Here is a 17,473-nt window from a genome sequence, read left to right as displayed (position 1 = left end):
TATACTTACATTGATAAAGAGTCTTTCAATTTGGGGACAATTCTTGACAAAGGAAATAATGTCCCATGGGTTCACATAGGTTGATCCATGTAGCACAATTTGTAGCTCCTTTAGATTTGGAAGATAAAGCTCCATATCTTTATATTCAAAATCCTCATATCTAGGAGAAATTCCCTAAATAAAAATATAAACGTAAAATAAAATATTTACATTGTCAATATATAAAACTAAAACTCAAAAAAATTAAAATTAAATCATTACATTACCTCAAGAAAAATATTGTTAATTGTAAGAGTTTGCACATTTCTTAAGATATCAATCAAATTACCCATTCCACTTATATGTTGAACCCATGTAATAGTATTGAAATTGAATATCACATCTTCTAATTTTGTTGGACCAATCAACTTGATTTTGTCAATTTCACCCTCATAATGAAAAGTGTGAATATTGGGATCATCAATAATGATCAAACAAATTTTACCACAAGCTCTAATCAAAATAGTTCTAAGTTGTTTTGAACCTTTGATTATAACATTAGTAGTAGAAGAACAAAAAACCAATGACAGAGACTCAAGAACCACACAATTTCTAAATAACTCTTGAATAAAATGAGGTGTGATTGGGGCCTTAGTTAGACTAAGCGATTTTAAAAATCGTAAGCTTTTTAAATTTGGCGATATACGCAACTCACAATTAGTTAATTTTACCCTTCTAAGAGTTTCAATATGATCAATAAAATCAGAATCCATATAGTAAGTATTTTTATCATTAGATGTAAACCATAGATCTATCTCAAGCTCTTCTAGGCCTTTTGATGCAAGAATTTGAATCCAATCCTTAAGAAAAAATGAGTAGTCTTTTGGTGAAGGAATGTACAAATGAAAATTGTAAATTTTCTTGCCTAAATGACTATGTAAGATTTTATTGATTATTGAGATATCTTTCGTAACACAATTGCTCTTAAATAAACTATCAAAACGCAGATTACGGGCATACATCCATGTATTTAAAAATGGAATAGCTACAGCAGAATAAGAAACAACATCCTTAATAGGTAAAAAGGTAAAAATCCTATCAATTATATGATTAGGAAGATAAACAGAATGATTCGACTGACGTTTTCTTTTTGATCCTGAAGCTTTCGTCATTATTTTTCTTCTAAATTAAAAGAAAAATAATATGACAGAAGATAACTAAATAATATGACAGAAGATGACAGTATGTATTAAAGAGAAAGTATTAATCGAAAGGCATGAGAATGGAAGAGAAACTTTATATTTATAGAGTGAGAATTGTAAAGATAGTAAGAGAAATTAAATGCAAATGCATTCAACTTGTTTAAAATACTTTGACTTTGGCAAGTAAATAAAAATACAATCAAATTGCATTTATAGTGCAAACTATATTTTTAAATAAAAGAATAAAATTTATGTTGAATGACATTTTTCTTGGATTCAGTATCCAAAAATAAATATATTTTACAGTTTGATACTCACCAAATTTTAAAATGATAGAAAAGATAAAAATAATTCAGAAAAGTCAATTGTTATTATTACTTCTTTGAAATTTAAATGTAATATGAGTTTTGTTCATTCAAAATTAATTAAAAAGGATCTGATGAGAAGAAAAATTGGATTCAGAATCCAAAAATAAATAAATTTTATAGTTCAAGACAAAATTATAAAATAACATAAAAGACAAATATAATTTAATAAAAGTTATTTGCTATTATTAGTTCTTTCAAATTTGAAATTTGAATGTAATATGAGTTTAATTTATTCAAAATTAATTAATCAGAGTCTGATGAAATTTTCTTGGATTCAGAACCCAAAAAATAAATAAATTTTATAGTTTAATACAAAATTTTAAAATAACATAAAGACAAATATAGTTCAATAAAAGTTATTTGCTATTATTAGTTCTTTCAAATTTGAAATTTGAATGTAATATGAGTTTCATTCATTCAAAATTAATTAAAAAGGATCTGATGAAAAAAAATTGGATTCAAAACCCAAAATAAATAAATTTTATAGTTTACTACAAAACTTTAAAATAATATAAAAGATAAATATAATTTGATAAAAGTTATATGTAATATGAATTTTATTCATTCATAATTACATTAAAGGATCTGCTGAAATTTTTCTTGGATTCAAAATCCAAAAAATAAGTAATTTTATAGTTTAATACAAAATATTAAAATAACATAAAAGAAAAATATAGTTTAATAAAAGCTATTTGTTATTATTAGTTTGTTCAAATTTTAAATTTTATCGTAATACGAATTTCATTCCTTCAAAATTTCTTCAAAATTAATTCACAAGGACCAAAAATGTAAAATTCACATGATTTGACATATGAACCAAAAATAAAATAAATTTTTTATGAGCTCTGACTATATAATAAAAAATAATTTTAACATAATATTTCATATAATCTCCGATAATACTTTTTCTTCAGAAGGTAAAAATACTTATATTATTAATAACTCTATAACTAATAATGTAGCTGAGCTTTTATACCACTTTTTTTTTAGTATTGATAAAGCATTTGGTTACATTATTAAGTTCTCTAATATGCATTTAACATAACTTGTATGGAAACCAATACACAAATAAAAGGCATATGTAATAGTAGTAACTCTGTCTAGACAACAAATAGTATGTTGATTTTCTCTCAATAGTTCTTTTTTGAAAAAAGAAAATTTAAAAACTATTTGAAACTTTAGTAAATCCTAATAAAAGGATATTATATATTCCAATTATTCAAGCTATGCAACGGTGTTTTAAAAGGCGAGGGCGTGAAATGAGGCGTTTTATATAGTATTGGGCGAGGCGTAAACTCCGAGATACGGAGCATAAGTTCCATGGAATTATGGGGCGTACTCTCATGTATATTTAATTTTATAGTTTTATTACTAATTAAATTTCTTTCAATGATTTTACATATAATTTTTTATTAAAAACCTATAATATATAATCTATAATAAAGAAAAAAAGTATCATAATTACTATTTGTGAAATATCATTACACCAATAACAATAAAACATAACTATACAAATATAAATTATCTAATATCTTAACTTTTTAATAATAAAAGAATCATTATTTCTATCGTACTATACAATTCATCCCCTCCCCCTTCCCCAAAGCCCTAAAAGAAAATAATCAATAAACTTACAAGTATTATAGTATAAACATCACTGTTTCATGAATAAAAATAAAATTACTTTCAAATAATTAAATAAAATATGATAATTTTGAGACATATGACAAAACCATAAAGACCAATGATAAGTGAACAAGTAAAATTTCGCTACTATTTTTAAGAGAAATCTTAGTAATATATAATTACCTTCAAAGTTACCAAATAGTAAATATGTGATACTATATTTTTTGTTTAGGTTACTCTCGATCTTGTTATCTTTTATAGATTAAAAAATTGTGTATCATTCGTTTATTCAAGAATTATGAGGATCAACAATGTTAATTAAAGATTTCAACACATAATTTGAATAAGATTTGCTAGGCGAGTCCCGGGCGTTGAGCGTGCTTAGGGCGTACAGTCGGGCGCTTAGGGCGTAAGTCTCGCAGAACTAAGTCCCAAACTTAAGTCTCAAGACGTTTTGCTAGAGCCCCGCCCCAGGGCGAGCCTCGAAGCGAGTCCCAGAAGAGTCTTTTAAAACATTGTATGCAATAATCCAAAGATCAGATAAACCTATTAAATCATTATATAATAGATTAAAATCAAACAAAGATTCCTAATTCAATTATTTACATTGATTAATTACGAGTTTTATGGAGTATTGCTCAGAATCTACACTTAGCCTGAAACAATTAACATGATATAATATTGAAAGATGTATTTTTATAGACGAATCATCTATTACTACAAGTCACAAGAAGCATTGAGAAATATATATTCTATAGAACTTGCATGTAGTAAATTTCTTCTTGCATAATTTAAGCTATCCAACCTATTCTTCAGTTGTCACATCTATCAAAACTGGTAAAATAAGTTCAAATGAGGCAAATACAGAAAGTAACATCTATGAGCTAATAAAACAACTGGAAGAATATTTAAAGCAGCAGAGCTAATGTGCATACATTCATAAATAGAGTTTGTTAAGCATGGATTAGTTGTGGTAAATGGAGGTGATGTTAGCCCATGCAACGATAAGTTTATACACAAGTCCCTAAATGGATCAAGGTTCTTGAAGAACGTGAAGGTCCTCATCGAGCTCAGATTTACCATTTGAGACCCCGGAAATGGGACTAACATCATTTTCTACAGATGCTGAATAGGCGAAGCTCCACACAGAAACACAATTTTCATCACCTAAACAAGGAAAACACAACCATATTTTAAGAACTTTTCATCTTAAAAGGTCATTTTGTAGAAAAAATGTGATGCTTGACTTGACAAAGAAGATGATTTAAGCATTTTAGTGTTAAGGAATGGAAGGAAATAGGACTAAGAAGTATGGCAACAAATTTGTTTTCCTAAAAAGGCAAATGGGAATGAGGAATTGACAGAACAAAGCATAGAAGGAGAAGATATGAAATGAACATTGAAAATAATTGACTCCAGACAACTACAAAAGCTTTAATTCACAGTACTTGGGAATTATTCAAACAATGTAGGTTGAACGAATTTACCTGTAAGGAGCATATCCTCGTGGGAGTCATCTATAACTCCAAATCTCCGTTGGCCTGATGAAGAGGCAGCCATCGGCAGGAAAGGATGAAATGAAAAGCCATTAACCGTGTCTGTAACAGGATACACTGAGTAAGAAATAAAGGAAACTAGGTGGACCTTCTCCCAACTTATTCTTCAATGAACACAACGAAATACCTGATGCAGCTCGGAAGCTGGATACCCACTGTCCGGTTTGAAGATTATAAATGTGAACTGAGCCATCCTAGAGAGACGAACAAGAATGGAAGATAAGATCTTGTATTTCATTCTGACAAGGAATGTAATTTTGAGCTAAGCAAAACATTACCTGTCCTCCGGAGCCGAGATGCTGACCTCGAGGTTCAATATCAAAATATATCCGCTGATTGGTAGTTTCTGATGATCTGTACATCCTAATTAAATGAAGCCAAAAGGGGAACTTTAGTTGATCACTGAAGCACTAGGTCATAATAAATTCAAACTTACAAAAGTTATCGTTGTGCATAGCAAATTACTTAATTCATGCAAATTGTTATTTTCGACATGGATAATTCAAAAAACTGTGAATATAGACTATGAAAGTTACTTTCCAGGAAAAAAAATCATGTGAACATATATAGTGTTATTTTATAGGACAAAGTAACTGCTAAACAATTCACATTTCTAGCAGGAGTGTGAGACGTCTCCGACTTGTAAAATGCAATTAATTTGGAAGAGGGATGCATCTCATTAGCTTCTTTACTGAACAAAAACAGAGTTATCAAGACAATCATTCCAATGCTCCAGTTCCCCAAGTCAAGTGTCCAATCAGTAAAAAGAAACTTACTTGTAAACAATTTCAGCAGTCTTCCGAATGTCCCAGCACAGTATGTAAGGGTCCTAAAAGAAGTTTGAGATGAACTTGGTCAAACATATGTTTAACACAACATGCATGCATGACAGGATACTAGCATACACGTGACAATAGACAAGAATTGAGTCCGAAGAAGAAAGGGTCAAATTTTAGATCATAAATAGAAAAGTGAAGGAAATCAACAAGTAGCAAGCATGCCTTACAGAGGAACGGGCACAAAGTTTATATTTCTTTGGATGAAGGAAATGAAAACAGATCTTATTTTAAAATTATTACTCAAGTTTACAAACTATACACTAAAATGTCAAGATAGAAATTGAAAAGATTGATACTTGAGCCTTTCGAGTTGGTAGAGATGTTAAAGTATATTTTAAACCTCTTTATGAGGCCAAGTGGTCAATTATACATTCGACTGGATTCAAGGCTGTTCAGAGTTCATTTATAGGTATCCTATAAGGCTAATGTAGTGGGTTTGGAGGAACGGGTGAAAAATAAATGAACTTCAAATGCTCGCCAACTTTGTTCTGCATCTCCCCATAAACATCTTCTGGCACTAATTCTATGGTAACACTAAAGTCATAAACTGCTTTCCTGATCTCACCTCATCTAACCCTTAATAGAATAGGAGAAAAATTAAAGGATAAACAAAGGTAAAAGAAGAGAAGGTGCTAGGATCATTAATAAACAGGAATCCAAGTCTGAAATATGGTTACCATTAAATATTGATGAATAATCTCTTCCATTAACATTGATCGTGAGGAAAGCATTTCTCTGTTTAGTAATAATTTGCAAAAAAAAGTTAATGAGATTGTAATATTATACTTTTACTAGGGCATAGTTGAAAAAGGTAACTGAACTTTTAATAATTTTGCAAAATCATTGATCAGTAATCGACCTTGAGCTATTCTTGATTGTCTTTTTCCAGTGCAGAATCGTTTTATATTATTTTGTTGACGACAAGGGAAACCCGCAGCTGCTACCCTTTGGGTGCGCACAGGGTAAAACCCCTCCTCCTATGCAATACCTCGCAAACCACATAGGAGAGGTAAACCGCACCAAGCTTGCTCGACCCAGAAGGCAAACCCCTTGCTTTCGCTGACAAGGGGTTTCGAACTTGAGACCTCCAACATGGAAGTCCCAAGCTCAAAGACTTGCTCGAAAAAATTAAGGAAGATACAGTGATTTATGTATTACTTTGTTAAGCCAAAGATATTTCTGTTCTACTTTTAGTCAATTTCATAGCACTAGGGGTGGCAAAATAGGTAAATAATATGGGTATCCATTCATATTACACATTTTAAATGAATTGGGTATCCATTCATATTACCCATTCTAAATGAATTGAGTATCCAACTCATTTAAAAAATGGGTAAAAAACGAGTAATACCCATATTACCCATTTAAAAATGGGTAGTCAAATGGATAGAAGCAAAAAAAGAAAAAAGTGATAAAGGGTTGGGTAGTAAGAAAGTTTTAAAAAAAAAAATCTATAAAAAAAATGAAACTTTTTTTTACATTTAATTATGGATAGGGGTTGGTAGTGGTAGGGGGTGGGGTGGTAATTTTTTTCAAAAAAAAATTAAAGTATTAATGAAAAAATTGTTAATTTCTTTTTGGGATGGGGTGTTGGGGGGGGGGGGGTTAAACTTTTTTTGGATGGGGTTGTGGAGGGGGCTTTTAGGGGGTGGGGTAATAATTTTTTTAAAAAAAATTAATGATTTTTTTTTAAATTTTGTTAATTTTTTTAGGGTGGGGTGGGTGGGTGGTTTGTGGGGGTGGCCGGGGACTGGTAGGGGTGGAGTGAAGTCATTAAAAAAAAAATCTCTAATACAATATGGGTAAATATGGTTACCCATATTATCCAATGGGTAACTCGTTTTTACCCATTTAAAATATGAGGCGAGTCAGGTAACTTACCCATTTTTATTTAACTCGTTTTTTGATCGACTCATATTCGACTCGACTCGCTCGATTACCACTCCTACTTAGCACTGAAACAGATCCTGGGTTCCACTGTCCCAACCCTATCCCAACCAAATAAGAAAACTCAGAATTAAAAGCTAGCACAGGAAAATGAAATCGACTCAAATGTATAATGCTCTGTGTTCCCTTGTTTTGACTGTCTATTCATTCTGGTTTCTTATCTGTTAGAGCTTAGAAAATCAGAAACTGTTTGAGGTGGCAAGTGCACCTCTCCATTATCTGTGACGGATATGACGAAATTATAGATCCAGCATTCTCTTTGCAAAGGAAGGACCAAATAACAGTACAATTCAATGATAAATAGGCATTGAAAGTAATGAACAGTAATGTATCATCGTTCTAACCTTCCGGCCACCAGTGTACAAGTAGTTTCCGTCTTTTGAGAATTGGACCTAATAAGTGAATATGTTAACGGTTGATGAATCATTTGAAGTATCTGAGTACAGTATAGTAAAAAAAATACGAATGATAGCTCGGCCAACTTACATGTGTAACCCCACCTTCTTGACCATGCAAGACATAGAGAAGTTCCATGTTATCTTCCCTATGTATGGCAGTAGTTTGGCTATATGAGCCAGTTGCCAATAACCCTGAATGGCTTGGACAGAAAGCCATTGAGGATATAATTCCTAACAGATAAGAGAAAAGGAGTTGGAATAATAAATGAGGAATAATGCCTTAACAGATTAGAGAAAAGGTGCCAGAGTAATAAATGTTTAATGAATAATAATGGAGGCATCAAAAGTGGTAAAATTAATTAGCCTCAAGAGGACTTAATAGTTTCTCTTTGAGATAACTATCAGATTGATGTGTTTAACACAGATATTGTTAGCTAATTGTCTTATTTATAAAGTCAAATGCTAAAAACGTGATCATAAAGAAAAGCAGCTAGCTGAACATACCTGATTGCCCTTCTTTATTTCCTTGAAGGGTGGAGTGCTGGGTAAAATCTCTGCCAGGCCGATGAATATCAAATATTCTTATGGATTTGTTGTAACCAGCAAATATCCTAATTCGAGAAGAATGAAGTAACAATGAAAACTTTCGTTTAAACTTAGCATATTAACAACTGTAAGTACATAAATAAAGAAAGTGAAGCAAATCACAATAACACATAAGAAGTTAGTATAGAGCATATGAAGTAAGAAGATACTAGAAGAAAAACTGAAAATGCATGTCTTTAAGTCTAAACAATATAATGAAAAAACAAAATAGGAAAATGATCCTTTGTGAGGACAGAGTATCAAAACTTGCAACCACCTAAATTAACAACTAGGCCTCATTACTGTCAATCTAATCACACTGCCAGAAATTATGGATAGATTACTTTCTCAATAAATCAAAAGAACTCATTTTTTCCTCTCTTTAAAAAACTACAAATAAATATTAAAGAAAGATGAAACAGGTGCCTCTACATGAACAGTGACCACAAGAGCAAGGAAGGAGATGAGCACTTTGATAAAGAAGAATGTTTACTTAGTCCCTGCGGGATTGAAGGCAATTGAAAAGGCAGCAGTGATCTCGTCCATGGCATCATAAGCACGGTATGTACAACGTAACTGCAATCACCCAAGAAAAGATAATGTAGGGAAGAATATCTTCCTAGCAAAGCTCATTGAGCAGTGTCACAAGTCGTGGGCTGCTAGCCACCTTTCAAAGAGCAGTGAGAGGAAAAAGCATCTTTAGCAACAGCTTTAAAGACAATGACACACCTGTCCAGTAGTAGCATCCCAGAGATGAATAGGGTGATCACGGGTAGTACTTGCAAAAACACATGTCTCTGGACCTAAGGCATTAAAGCAAATTCTAGTTATTTTTTTCTAATCACCATCAGCGTTATAACAAAATAACAAGACGAGTGACATACTTGAAGAAGACATATAGGGATACCAGCAATAGTCATATACAGACTCCCCGTCACTCATGACAAGACTTGCAGCATACGAATCTGCAAAAAAACAGTCAGTGTTTAATCAAAATAAACAAAAACAGGAGAAAGAAAATCATATCAAGTTCAATATTGAACACACATGATCAACAAATTCCAACACTGAAAGCAATCTACTATAGCATACTTCCACAATGTTACTTCACATTCAAACCTATATAAACTAGTAGCATATATTACCTGTATCAGCAGCTGATGAGGAAAAATCAGCAAGCTGTCCACTTTCATCATATGGCCTATCAATGAACCAGAGCCAAATTAACAAAGCAACTCAAGGACAATGGAAATGCAAGAATAACTACCATTTTCTACTATCAGCATTGTGCCTCATAGTCAGCCCAGCAAACACTATCTGGTCAATGAATTAATGTATCTCAATCACAAACTCCTTGAGTCTGTCTATATGAATTATCTATATCCATTCCCCTCTATGTTTAGATGATTCATCATATCATGACTATTTTTAATGCTAGTTATCAACCTACCACAACCTTTCTCACGATATCCAGGCTTTGACCGGAAAGCTAAGATCACACAGGCAGAGTTAAATGAAACTCTATCTGTCAATAAATTTTAATCCCAGCAGATCCAATCACCAAAAAGTTACAAGAGAAGCTACTCATATAAGCTTAACAGTTATTCGAGACTTCGAATTCATATATTTCTAATTTGCTCCTACAAAGAAATTTATCATTTATCATCAGAAACTGGGAAGAAACTTACAAGTTATATAAACAAAAGGTATTATCATCAGAGCAAGTGAGGAAACCAGAACCATCAGGAGACCTATAATTCCAGGAAAAAAAAATAGCCATTAGACTACATAGGGAAAAAACAGAGAAAACACGGCATAAGAAATGGAGAATCAAAAAGAGGAGAAAAGCATACCATTTGACACCCTTTAAGAAATTATTAGGGTTTGAAGGCGTCCTGAACTGATTGAAGAAATGATAGGTTAGATACGGCGGAACATCATACTGAATAACCGGCCAAGGGTAAGGTTCTTCCGATGGTTTCTCTTCTACAGCTTCAATAGGGGTTTCCGGTAGCTCTACAGCATCTTCATCCATGGATTCTATAACAAGCTGCTGCTCTGAAGCTTCTTCCCCCATGGATTCACTGTGAACGGTGTTAGCGCCAAAAACAAGTGTTGGGTTTTTTTTCGGTTTTAGCTTAGCTAAAAATCAAAATGGTCAAAATTATAACTACGTGTTATATCTATTATTTCTCACAGTATAATTATTAAATACCTTATTATTATTTAGTCAATTTTTTCGATTATTTTACCAAGAACTTGTTATTTCTTAGTGTCGTAGTTATTTGATAATTTACTTGTTCATTTTATTGCCCAACTAATTTAATGTTACTTAAGTAAAGATAGAAATATGTAAAAAAGAAATTAAATAATATTTATATTTGTACGAAAAATTTTAAATTATTATCTCATATAATTTTCACTTATTTGATTAATAATCTTTTAAGCATGTGGTGTTTGCAAGAGTCGAAGTGAAAATCAATGAAATTTCCCGGACCAAAAAGGATGAATAAAAGGAAGCAATTTACAATCTGCATCAGCTTGCATGTTTCCATATTATAAACAGATAGAAAACAAGTTACATTAATCAACATTTACACAGGAACTTGAAATTCTCAGTACAAAGATCCTGCACTTGAACCCTTTGCCATTCACTAATACCCCCTGGAAGGTTCTTTAACTTCTGAATAGCTATACATTCAAATTCTTTTTATCTTTTTATTGTATAGAGCATTTTGATGGGGAGACTATTGTAGTCTGAGGAATTAGGACAGAATAAACAGATACAATCCCAATCAGAACAATAATGAACTTCAACACTTCAATGATCAATTTTGTTGATGCAGAGAACTTTTAAGGTATGGATCGTCCTTGTACTTCAAGTATTGAGGAAGTTCGAGAGCTCTTTCTGCAATCTTCCTGTCCTCGTGAATTTTTGCTATCAAGGCTTCAAGTGACGAAAAGTTGGCCTGCAAATAGACAGTAATATCAGCAAGTGATGTAAGAAAGGAAAGGGAAAAATAAGAGTAACTAGGCCACAATACCTCCGGCCGTATGTAGCCCACAACAACTAGATGCAATTCCTCACCATAGAAGTCCTCATTGAAGTCATGAAGCAACCATGGTTCCTAAAAGTAAAGTTGTCTTTCAACAAACACCAAAGAAGTCAAGAATACAGAAGAAACATATGTCACGACACACTTACAACCGTCTTCTCTGTATTGTTGAAGAAAGGATTCCAACCAATGCTCATGACCATCTTGTAGACACCTCGACCTGATAGTCCTGCCCATCCAAAATATACACCCGCTGGATGTTCTGAAAGAATGGCTGAATAACCTTGTGGGGATAAATTAGCTGAAAAGAATATTGACCCCATAAGAATAGAAAAACACATCACTGTTAAGTCATACGAGGCAAGATACTAATCTTCCATGCCCCTCCAACAATTGGAGTTCGAATCCAGATAATAATTTGACATAAAAATCAATATCTCTGATATGACAGGCTCACAAGAAACTGAAATTCCAATAACAAACTTCTGAGAAATTCTCAAGTCATTTCAAGTATACACAGATAACGAGTCAAGCATTTATTTTAGCCATTCAGCAGAAGGAATAAAGAAGACCGCATACCTGTGGGGATCCCGAGAACCTTTGAGCCGCGCCCAAATCCCTTAATGACAGGACCACCTATATACCAAGGTTCTAAAGGCAAAGTACCTTCTATCCCTGCATATGCTTCCAGTCAAAAATTGGAAGAGAAATCAAGTACATGACTACACGTCATACAAGTAAAGCAGTCATAAAGACTTACTATCTTGAAATGCAGGTAGTCCCCACTTTTCTAGTTGCAAATCTAGAAGAGAATTGATCACTTCATCAGCAGAGGTATAAAGATGAGACTGCTTTGCAAGAGATGGTACAGCAACTACTGCCATTCCAGCATCTTTACCAGCAGTAACACCTGGTCTAACATATGTATCTGGTCGAGTTACTCTCACTAAGTTATGAGATAAAATAATTTACATCCAATTCAAAATAATATGCTCTTGGGAGAGAAAAAAAGTTCATATTCAGCCTAGAAAATGCAAAAGCAATGACAAGTTATTTTAACTCTTCTAATTGAGTTTGGGTCATGGACACTAAAATGGGTGGGTAGGAAAAAATTAAATAGGTTGGGATTTGATTTATCCAATAAAAAAGAAAAATAATAAGTGATAATAATAATAATTTTTTTTAAAAGGTTGTTAGTTTTAAGGGTAGAAACAAACCAAATAGGTGGATTGAGGGGTATTTTTAACCCAATAGGTGGATGAGGGGTAACATTGAACCTTTTCAAATAGTCTAAGGGTATTTTTGGCCCTTTTCCGAATTGTAAATTATGATGTCACAAGTTAGTAGCTAGAGTCAACCATGCTGCTTATCTAGCCGACAGGCACATTTCTTTTTTTCTTCTTTTGACCAGTAGTTAGATTTTCCTACATACCGCTACAAAAGTTTTGAAGATAAAAACTCACATTGAATCTTCAATGACAAGAAAGCTGGATGGATCCATGTTGAGTCTTTTAGCTGCTTCAAGAAATCTTACAAAAGAAGATATTAAGTTAATTTAACATCCAGAATACCAGATTATGAAATGTGGAGGACAAAGATAATCAATTCATCAAGTTTTACATTTCCGGAGACGGCTTTCCAGCTTTCACTTCATCTCCTCCAACAATAGCTGAGAAGGACTCTTTCCATCCTGAAAAAAAATAAAGACTATCCCAATCAAAGCACCAAGCATAAATGCCATCTTACATGCTGGACTGGCACAAAATACCTTCCTAAGGAAAGAAATACCTCTCTAGCAATACATGTTAGAACTCTACCTGCATGATGAAAAATTTTGGCCTCAATGTTAGATTTAGAAGAATTTGACGCCAATGCCATGGGTACACCATGACCGCTCAAATGGTTAATCAATCGATTGGCCCCTGGAAGAGCTTTGATATTGCGCCACCTATACCAAATTGATTGACAAAATTTTATAAGAACTTTGAACTGGAATGTATATGCAGAAGAGAATAGATATACAAGTTACATAATTGTACATCACAAGATCTCGCAAACAGTCAAAAGATAATCAGAGTTTTACTAGCTCAAAGAAAAGAAAAAGGTAACACCAATCCAACATTGCTTCCACTCTCAGCAAGATTGAATGAAATCATCTTCCTTAAACCAACAAGGCCATAGATGAGTATATCACTCTTAGTCCTTCCAGAGCTTCTACCCCTTCCCCTCCTCTCCCCCTACCCCAAAATGAAACAGATGAACAAAAGAAAAAAAGGGAAATTCACTCCATTTAAATTTTAAAAAACAAGTTTGACATACAAGACACAGATGATCAACTAATAAACAAAATGTAGTTATCTCTTTTTGATAAGTTAATGTAGTTGTTCCGTTCTTGCTTGCCTCTTTTTTTCTTTGCTCTTCATTGGATATCTATTTTTATCACCAAAAGCAAAGAAGATAAATGAAAGAAAGAAACAAGAATATTTGCATTTTCTAAATTGGAGAACAAAATGAGTGGTTCCCCGTTTAGTAATTCTCCACAATATTAATTACTATCCAGTACCTACATACTTTTTTGTAAGGGTTTTAAGCAGAACAAACACTGCAGGACTATGTTGTCCACAACTCTTTTATCTACTAACTCGCTTGCAATTTATCATCCATGCTCCAGCTATAAAAGAGCAGAAGGTTTTTAATTTGTAACTTTATCCTTTAACATCCATAAATAGGATATGACGAAAAGAATCCGCCTACTAATATTTTAAGTCGAATAATCTTCCCATGGGTTATTCAATTTCAGTTTGTATAAGCCTTATCAATAAACAGAAAGGAAATGAAACTATGTTTGCTGGTTTATTACTGATCAGACAGCATTGGGTAAAATTGCGAAAGAAATTCATCTCTTGACAGTGGCAGCCCATAATCTTCAACAACGGCAGCAGCAGCTTCTGTTGGGGTTTTCCCTACTATGTGGGGAGCTTCTCTCCCATCCCATTGCTTTCCATACTTAACTAAGAAAACCTTTAAAATCTCACTCACAATGCCATCTGTCAGAACAAAGAGATCAAATTAACATTGGAAACCTGAAACTATAAAGAAACGCAAGACATTGGTAATATAAGGATTGACACTGTGCTGCAGTTAACTCTATAACAGAATGCCTAGATCCAAATTTCTTTTGCATAAAGAGGACTTCATAGTTGTAAGTTGTTCATACTTGAGACTTGATTGCCAGAGTACTTCTCAAGTTTCGGAATCGAATTTCGAAATAGCTGCAGGCCCACTAAGCTTACAGAGACCTCATATTAAGTATGTCCTCAGACAATAGAGTTTGATTAGAGAAATTTGAAAGGATAAAACAATTATACTGCAATGATATAACCTACACTTAGAATAAAGATTACAGCAGTAACAAAAATCAAATTGTAAATATATGCATCCAAATATTCAAAAAATTCTGGTAATTTCATAGTTCTATTGGATATGTAAAAGTTGGAAGGAAATGAAAGGAACTCTAGAAAATGCTTTTGAATATTAAAAGTAGTAGTTCATATATCAAGAACTAATACCATGAATGATTTAGGTGAACGGCCAAGAATATAATTTGAGAAGTGTAAAGTCAAAACACGAAGAGTACTACTGACCTGTATTAAGAAGTGTACCATCCAAATCAAGGATGACACCAGAAACTAGCTTCTTGAAAGTTCGTTCAACAGACATGGAGAGCAATTATCTGCCACACAGAAACAGATACCTATGTTCATGTTATGTGAATATGAGATATACTTGCACAATAATTAATCCAAATACATGAATTTAATCTTGAAGTCAAATGTAAACCATAAAAATCAATATACAATATCAATTTATCATGATTCAAGTAAGGAAGATTGTCATTAGACAATGTATTATGAATATAAAATACCATTAACGCCCAAGCTAACCACCTAAGATTGTCGGAATGAAACCGATTAATATGGATTACAACAGAACCAAAACTACTATTACTTGGATTTCATTTTAACTTTCCTGGTCATCAAAACTGTATAATTGTATTAGTTTTTCGCTCTCATAGCCAGACTTTTAGCTCTTCCATAGAGGGCGCTAAGGACTATGATCGGAAGTTTCTAGAAATACGTTTACTGTCTATGTGGTTGAGATAACATGAGAAAATAAAGCCTCAAACAAACAAGAGAAGCATGAAAAATTTTAGGGAACTTGATTAAATGATCACTGAATGAACTTAAAACAGGAAGTGACAAGGATAACAACCAAATTGATTATTGAACATTGAAATAACAAAATTCTACATACGATCAGCTAATTTGCATCACCAATCAATAAAATAAGCTAAATGATGTAAATACTCACAATCCAACTTCACCAATTGATTATTGAACTGAGAAGATGAAGCACTTCAACTTTTTCTTGGTTGTTATGGGGAAATGGGGACTGAGAAACCCAAGATTGTCCTGTTTTTTTATTGGCAGCCATCGCCATCAATCATTGAATGTCTTAATCCGGGTTGAATATATCGGACGGGTCAAAATTTCATCTTCTAATATGGGCTTATTTTCTGCCCCGAAAAGGCCGGCCCACGAATCCATTGCTTTTACGAATTGAATATTCTCTCAAGGAAAGTATATCCATCCTTTTGTTTTCACTTTTTATATCTTCGTAAAATTCAATTAAAAAATATTTAAATTCTTAAGGTATCAAAATGAAAAAATTACATAAATTAGTACATTTTAATAAATGATTACATATTTTAGTATACTTTTTGTTTATTACCATTTACAGTAATATTATGTTATATCTTCAAATATATACTAAAAATGAATTATGTATACAATATATATGAATTATAATTGTTATTTTGAAATATATTACGTTTGTTTGGTAAAAATTTGACATATTCTATTATAAGTGTATTAAAATGTGTGATAAATGTATTATCTATTTTTAAAACTTGTATTATATGTGAATAGCAAATTGTTCATTGTAATAATTATTAAACTTGTATTATAAATGAATTAAAAGTGATCAAGTGAAAAAAAAATGTTATTGATATAAATGATAAATATTTTTTGTATTGTAGTATGTTTATGTAAGTCCCCCTATCAAAATTCTAATTCGACCTAACTCATTTTTTGTGCGAATCAGAATATAGTCGGTCCAGCCCAAAAGTATGTGGGTTACGGGCTTTGCAGGGTCAACTCTTTTTTTAAAAATAATATTTTTATGAATTTTTTAATTAAATTATAATAAAAAAATATTATCATAAATATCAACAACATAATATATCAGGGGTTAGTGTTACTACTAGCTAAACAAATAAAATTATCTTTATAATATTTTTTAAATATGATATCAAGTAAAAATATATATATAGCTAAATAGAAATATTAAAATAATTGTTTTCCGATTATCGTAATAAAATACAAAAATTATGACATATTCCATGGGCTATGGCCTATGTAGTGATTCCTTATATATATTTATATATATATATAGTATATATTTTATAAGCAAAATTTATATTTAAATTGTAATATTTAAAACTTTATACAAATTTTGAAATATATTTATTTGTTTTATTTAATACTTATATTAAATCGAGAAAAGATAATTAGTTTTTCATTTTGTACTCAACATTAATTAATCTGAGAAAGACAAACATAAAATGCATCCAACAAATGTGATTTATGTGTAAATTTGAGTGTCTTCCCATTTATTGATAAAATTATGTCATTACCGCTTCTTTTAAGAAATACATAAAACGCATTCAACGAATACGCTTTATGTGTAAGTTTAAGTCGATAAAATGATGTTATTACTCCTGTTAATTTAATTTGTCTAATATTTTAAAAACATATTTACTTGTTCTATTTATTACTTTTGTTATATATATAAAAAA

General features: G+C 32.0%; 2 protein-coding genes across 3 annotated transcripts; both read right to left on the bottom strand.

Annotated features, from left to right (window-relative positions):
- Positions 1-3,911: 3,911 nt before the first annotated feature.
- On the bottom strand, positions 3,912-10,973 carry LOC101253742 (uncharacterized). The gene is made up of 14 exons (XM_004232751.5): positions 10,354-10,973; positions 10,189-10,251; positions 9,646-9,701; positions 9,385-9,465; positions 9,230-9,303; positions 8,994-9,076; positions 8,420-8,526; positions 8,004-8,146; positions 7,862-7,909; positions 5,508-5,560; positions 5,010-5,094; positions 4,859-4,925; positions 4,663-4,773; positions 3,912-4,342 (listed from the first exon to the last, which is right to left on the bottom strand). The coding sequence occupies exons 1-14, from the start codon at positions 10,575-10,577 to the stop codon at positions 4,209-4,211; spliced, it is 1,329 nt and encodes a 442-aa protein (XP_004232799.1). The 5' UTR covers positions 10,578-10,973; the 3' UTR covers positions 3,912-4,208.
- A 50-nt stretch (positions 10,974-11,023) lies between these two features.
- On the bottom strand, positions 11,024-16,078 carry LOC101254050 (bifunctional riboflavin kinase/FMN phosphatase). Of its 2 annotated transcripts, none has more exons than XM_004232752.5 (11): positions 15,928-16,078; positions 15,201-15,289; positions 14,417-14,603; positions 13,374-13,504; positions 13,177-13,246; positions 13,020-13,085; positions 12,317-12,471; positions 12,136-12,231; positions 11,706-11,857; positions 11,545-11,628; positions 11,024-11,469 (listed from the first exon to the last, which is right to left on the bottom strand). In XM_004232752.5, the coding sequence occupies exons 2-11, from the start codon at positions 15,274-15,276 to the stop codon at positions 11,329-11,331; spliced, it is 1,158 nt and encodes a 385-aa protein (XP_004232800.1). In that variant the 5' UTR covers positions 15,277-15,289; positions 15,928-16,078; the 3' UTR covers positions 11,024-11,328. The 2 variants fall into 2 exon arrangements, with proteins under 2 accessions (XP_004232800.1, XP_004232801.1); XM_004232753.5 differs by having other exon boundaries at positions 15,201-15,310; positions 15,928-16,065.
- Positions 16,079-17,473: the final 1,395 nt, after the last annotated feature.

This window comes from Solanum lycopersicum, chromosome 2 (assembly GCF_036512215.1).
Source record: "Solanum lycopersicum chromosome 2, SLM_r2.1".
Lineage (NCBI taxonomy): Eukaryota > Viridiplantae > Streptophyta > Magnoliopsida > Solanales > Solanaceae > Solanum > Solanum lycopersicum.
Note: the sequence above shows the minus strand (reverse complement) of the source record. Positions and strands in the feature narration are given on the sequence as shown.

Bases quoted from the DNA above. Each gene is read 5' to 3' on its own strand.
- LOC101253742 (XM_004232751.5), bottom strand. From the start codon at position 10,577: ATGGGGGAAGAAGCTTCAGAGCAGCAGCTTGTTATAGAATCCATGGAT. The intron at 5,561-7,861 runs GTTAGAACGATG...AACTTCTTTTAG, and splicing joins TGTACACTGGTGGCCGGAAG to GACCCTTACATACTGTGCTG. The intron at 5,095-5,507 runs GTAAGTTTCTTT...TCATTTAATTAG, and splicing joins ACTGCTGAAATTGTTTACAA to GATGTACAGATCATCAGAAA.
- LOC101254050 (XM_004232752.5), bottom strand. From the start codon at position 15,276: ATGTCTGTTGAACGAACTTTCAAGAAGCTAGTTTCTGGTGTCATCCTT. The intron at 13,505-14,416 runs GTAATAAACCAG...AATTTGGTATAG, and splicing joins TACCCAATGCTGTCTGATCA to GTGGCGCAATATCAAAGCTC. The intron at 11,858-12,135 runs GTATGCGGTCTT...TATTCTTTTCAG, and splicing joins GGTTCTCGGGATCCCCACAG to CTAATTTATCCCCACAAGGT.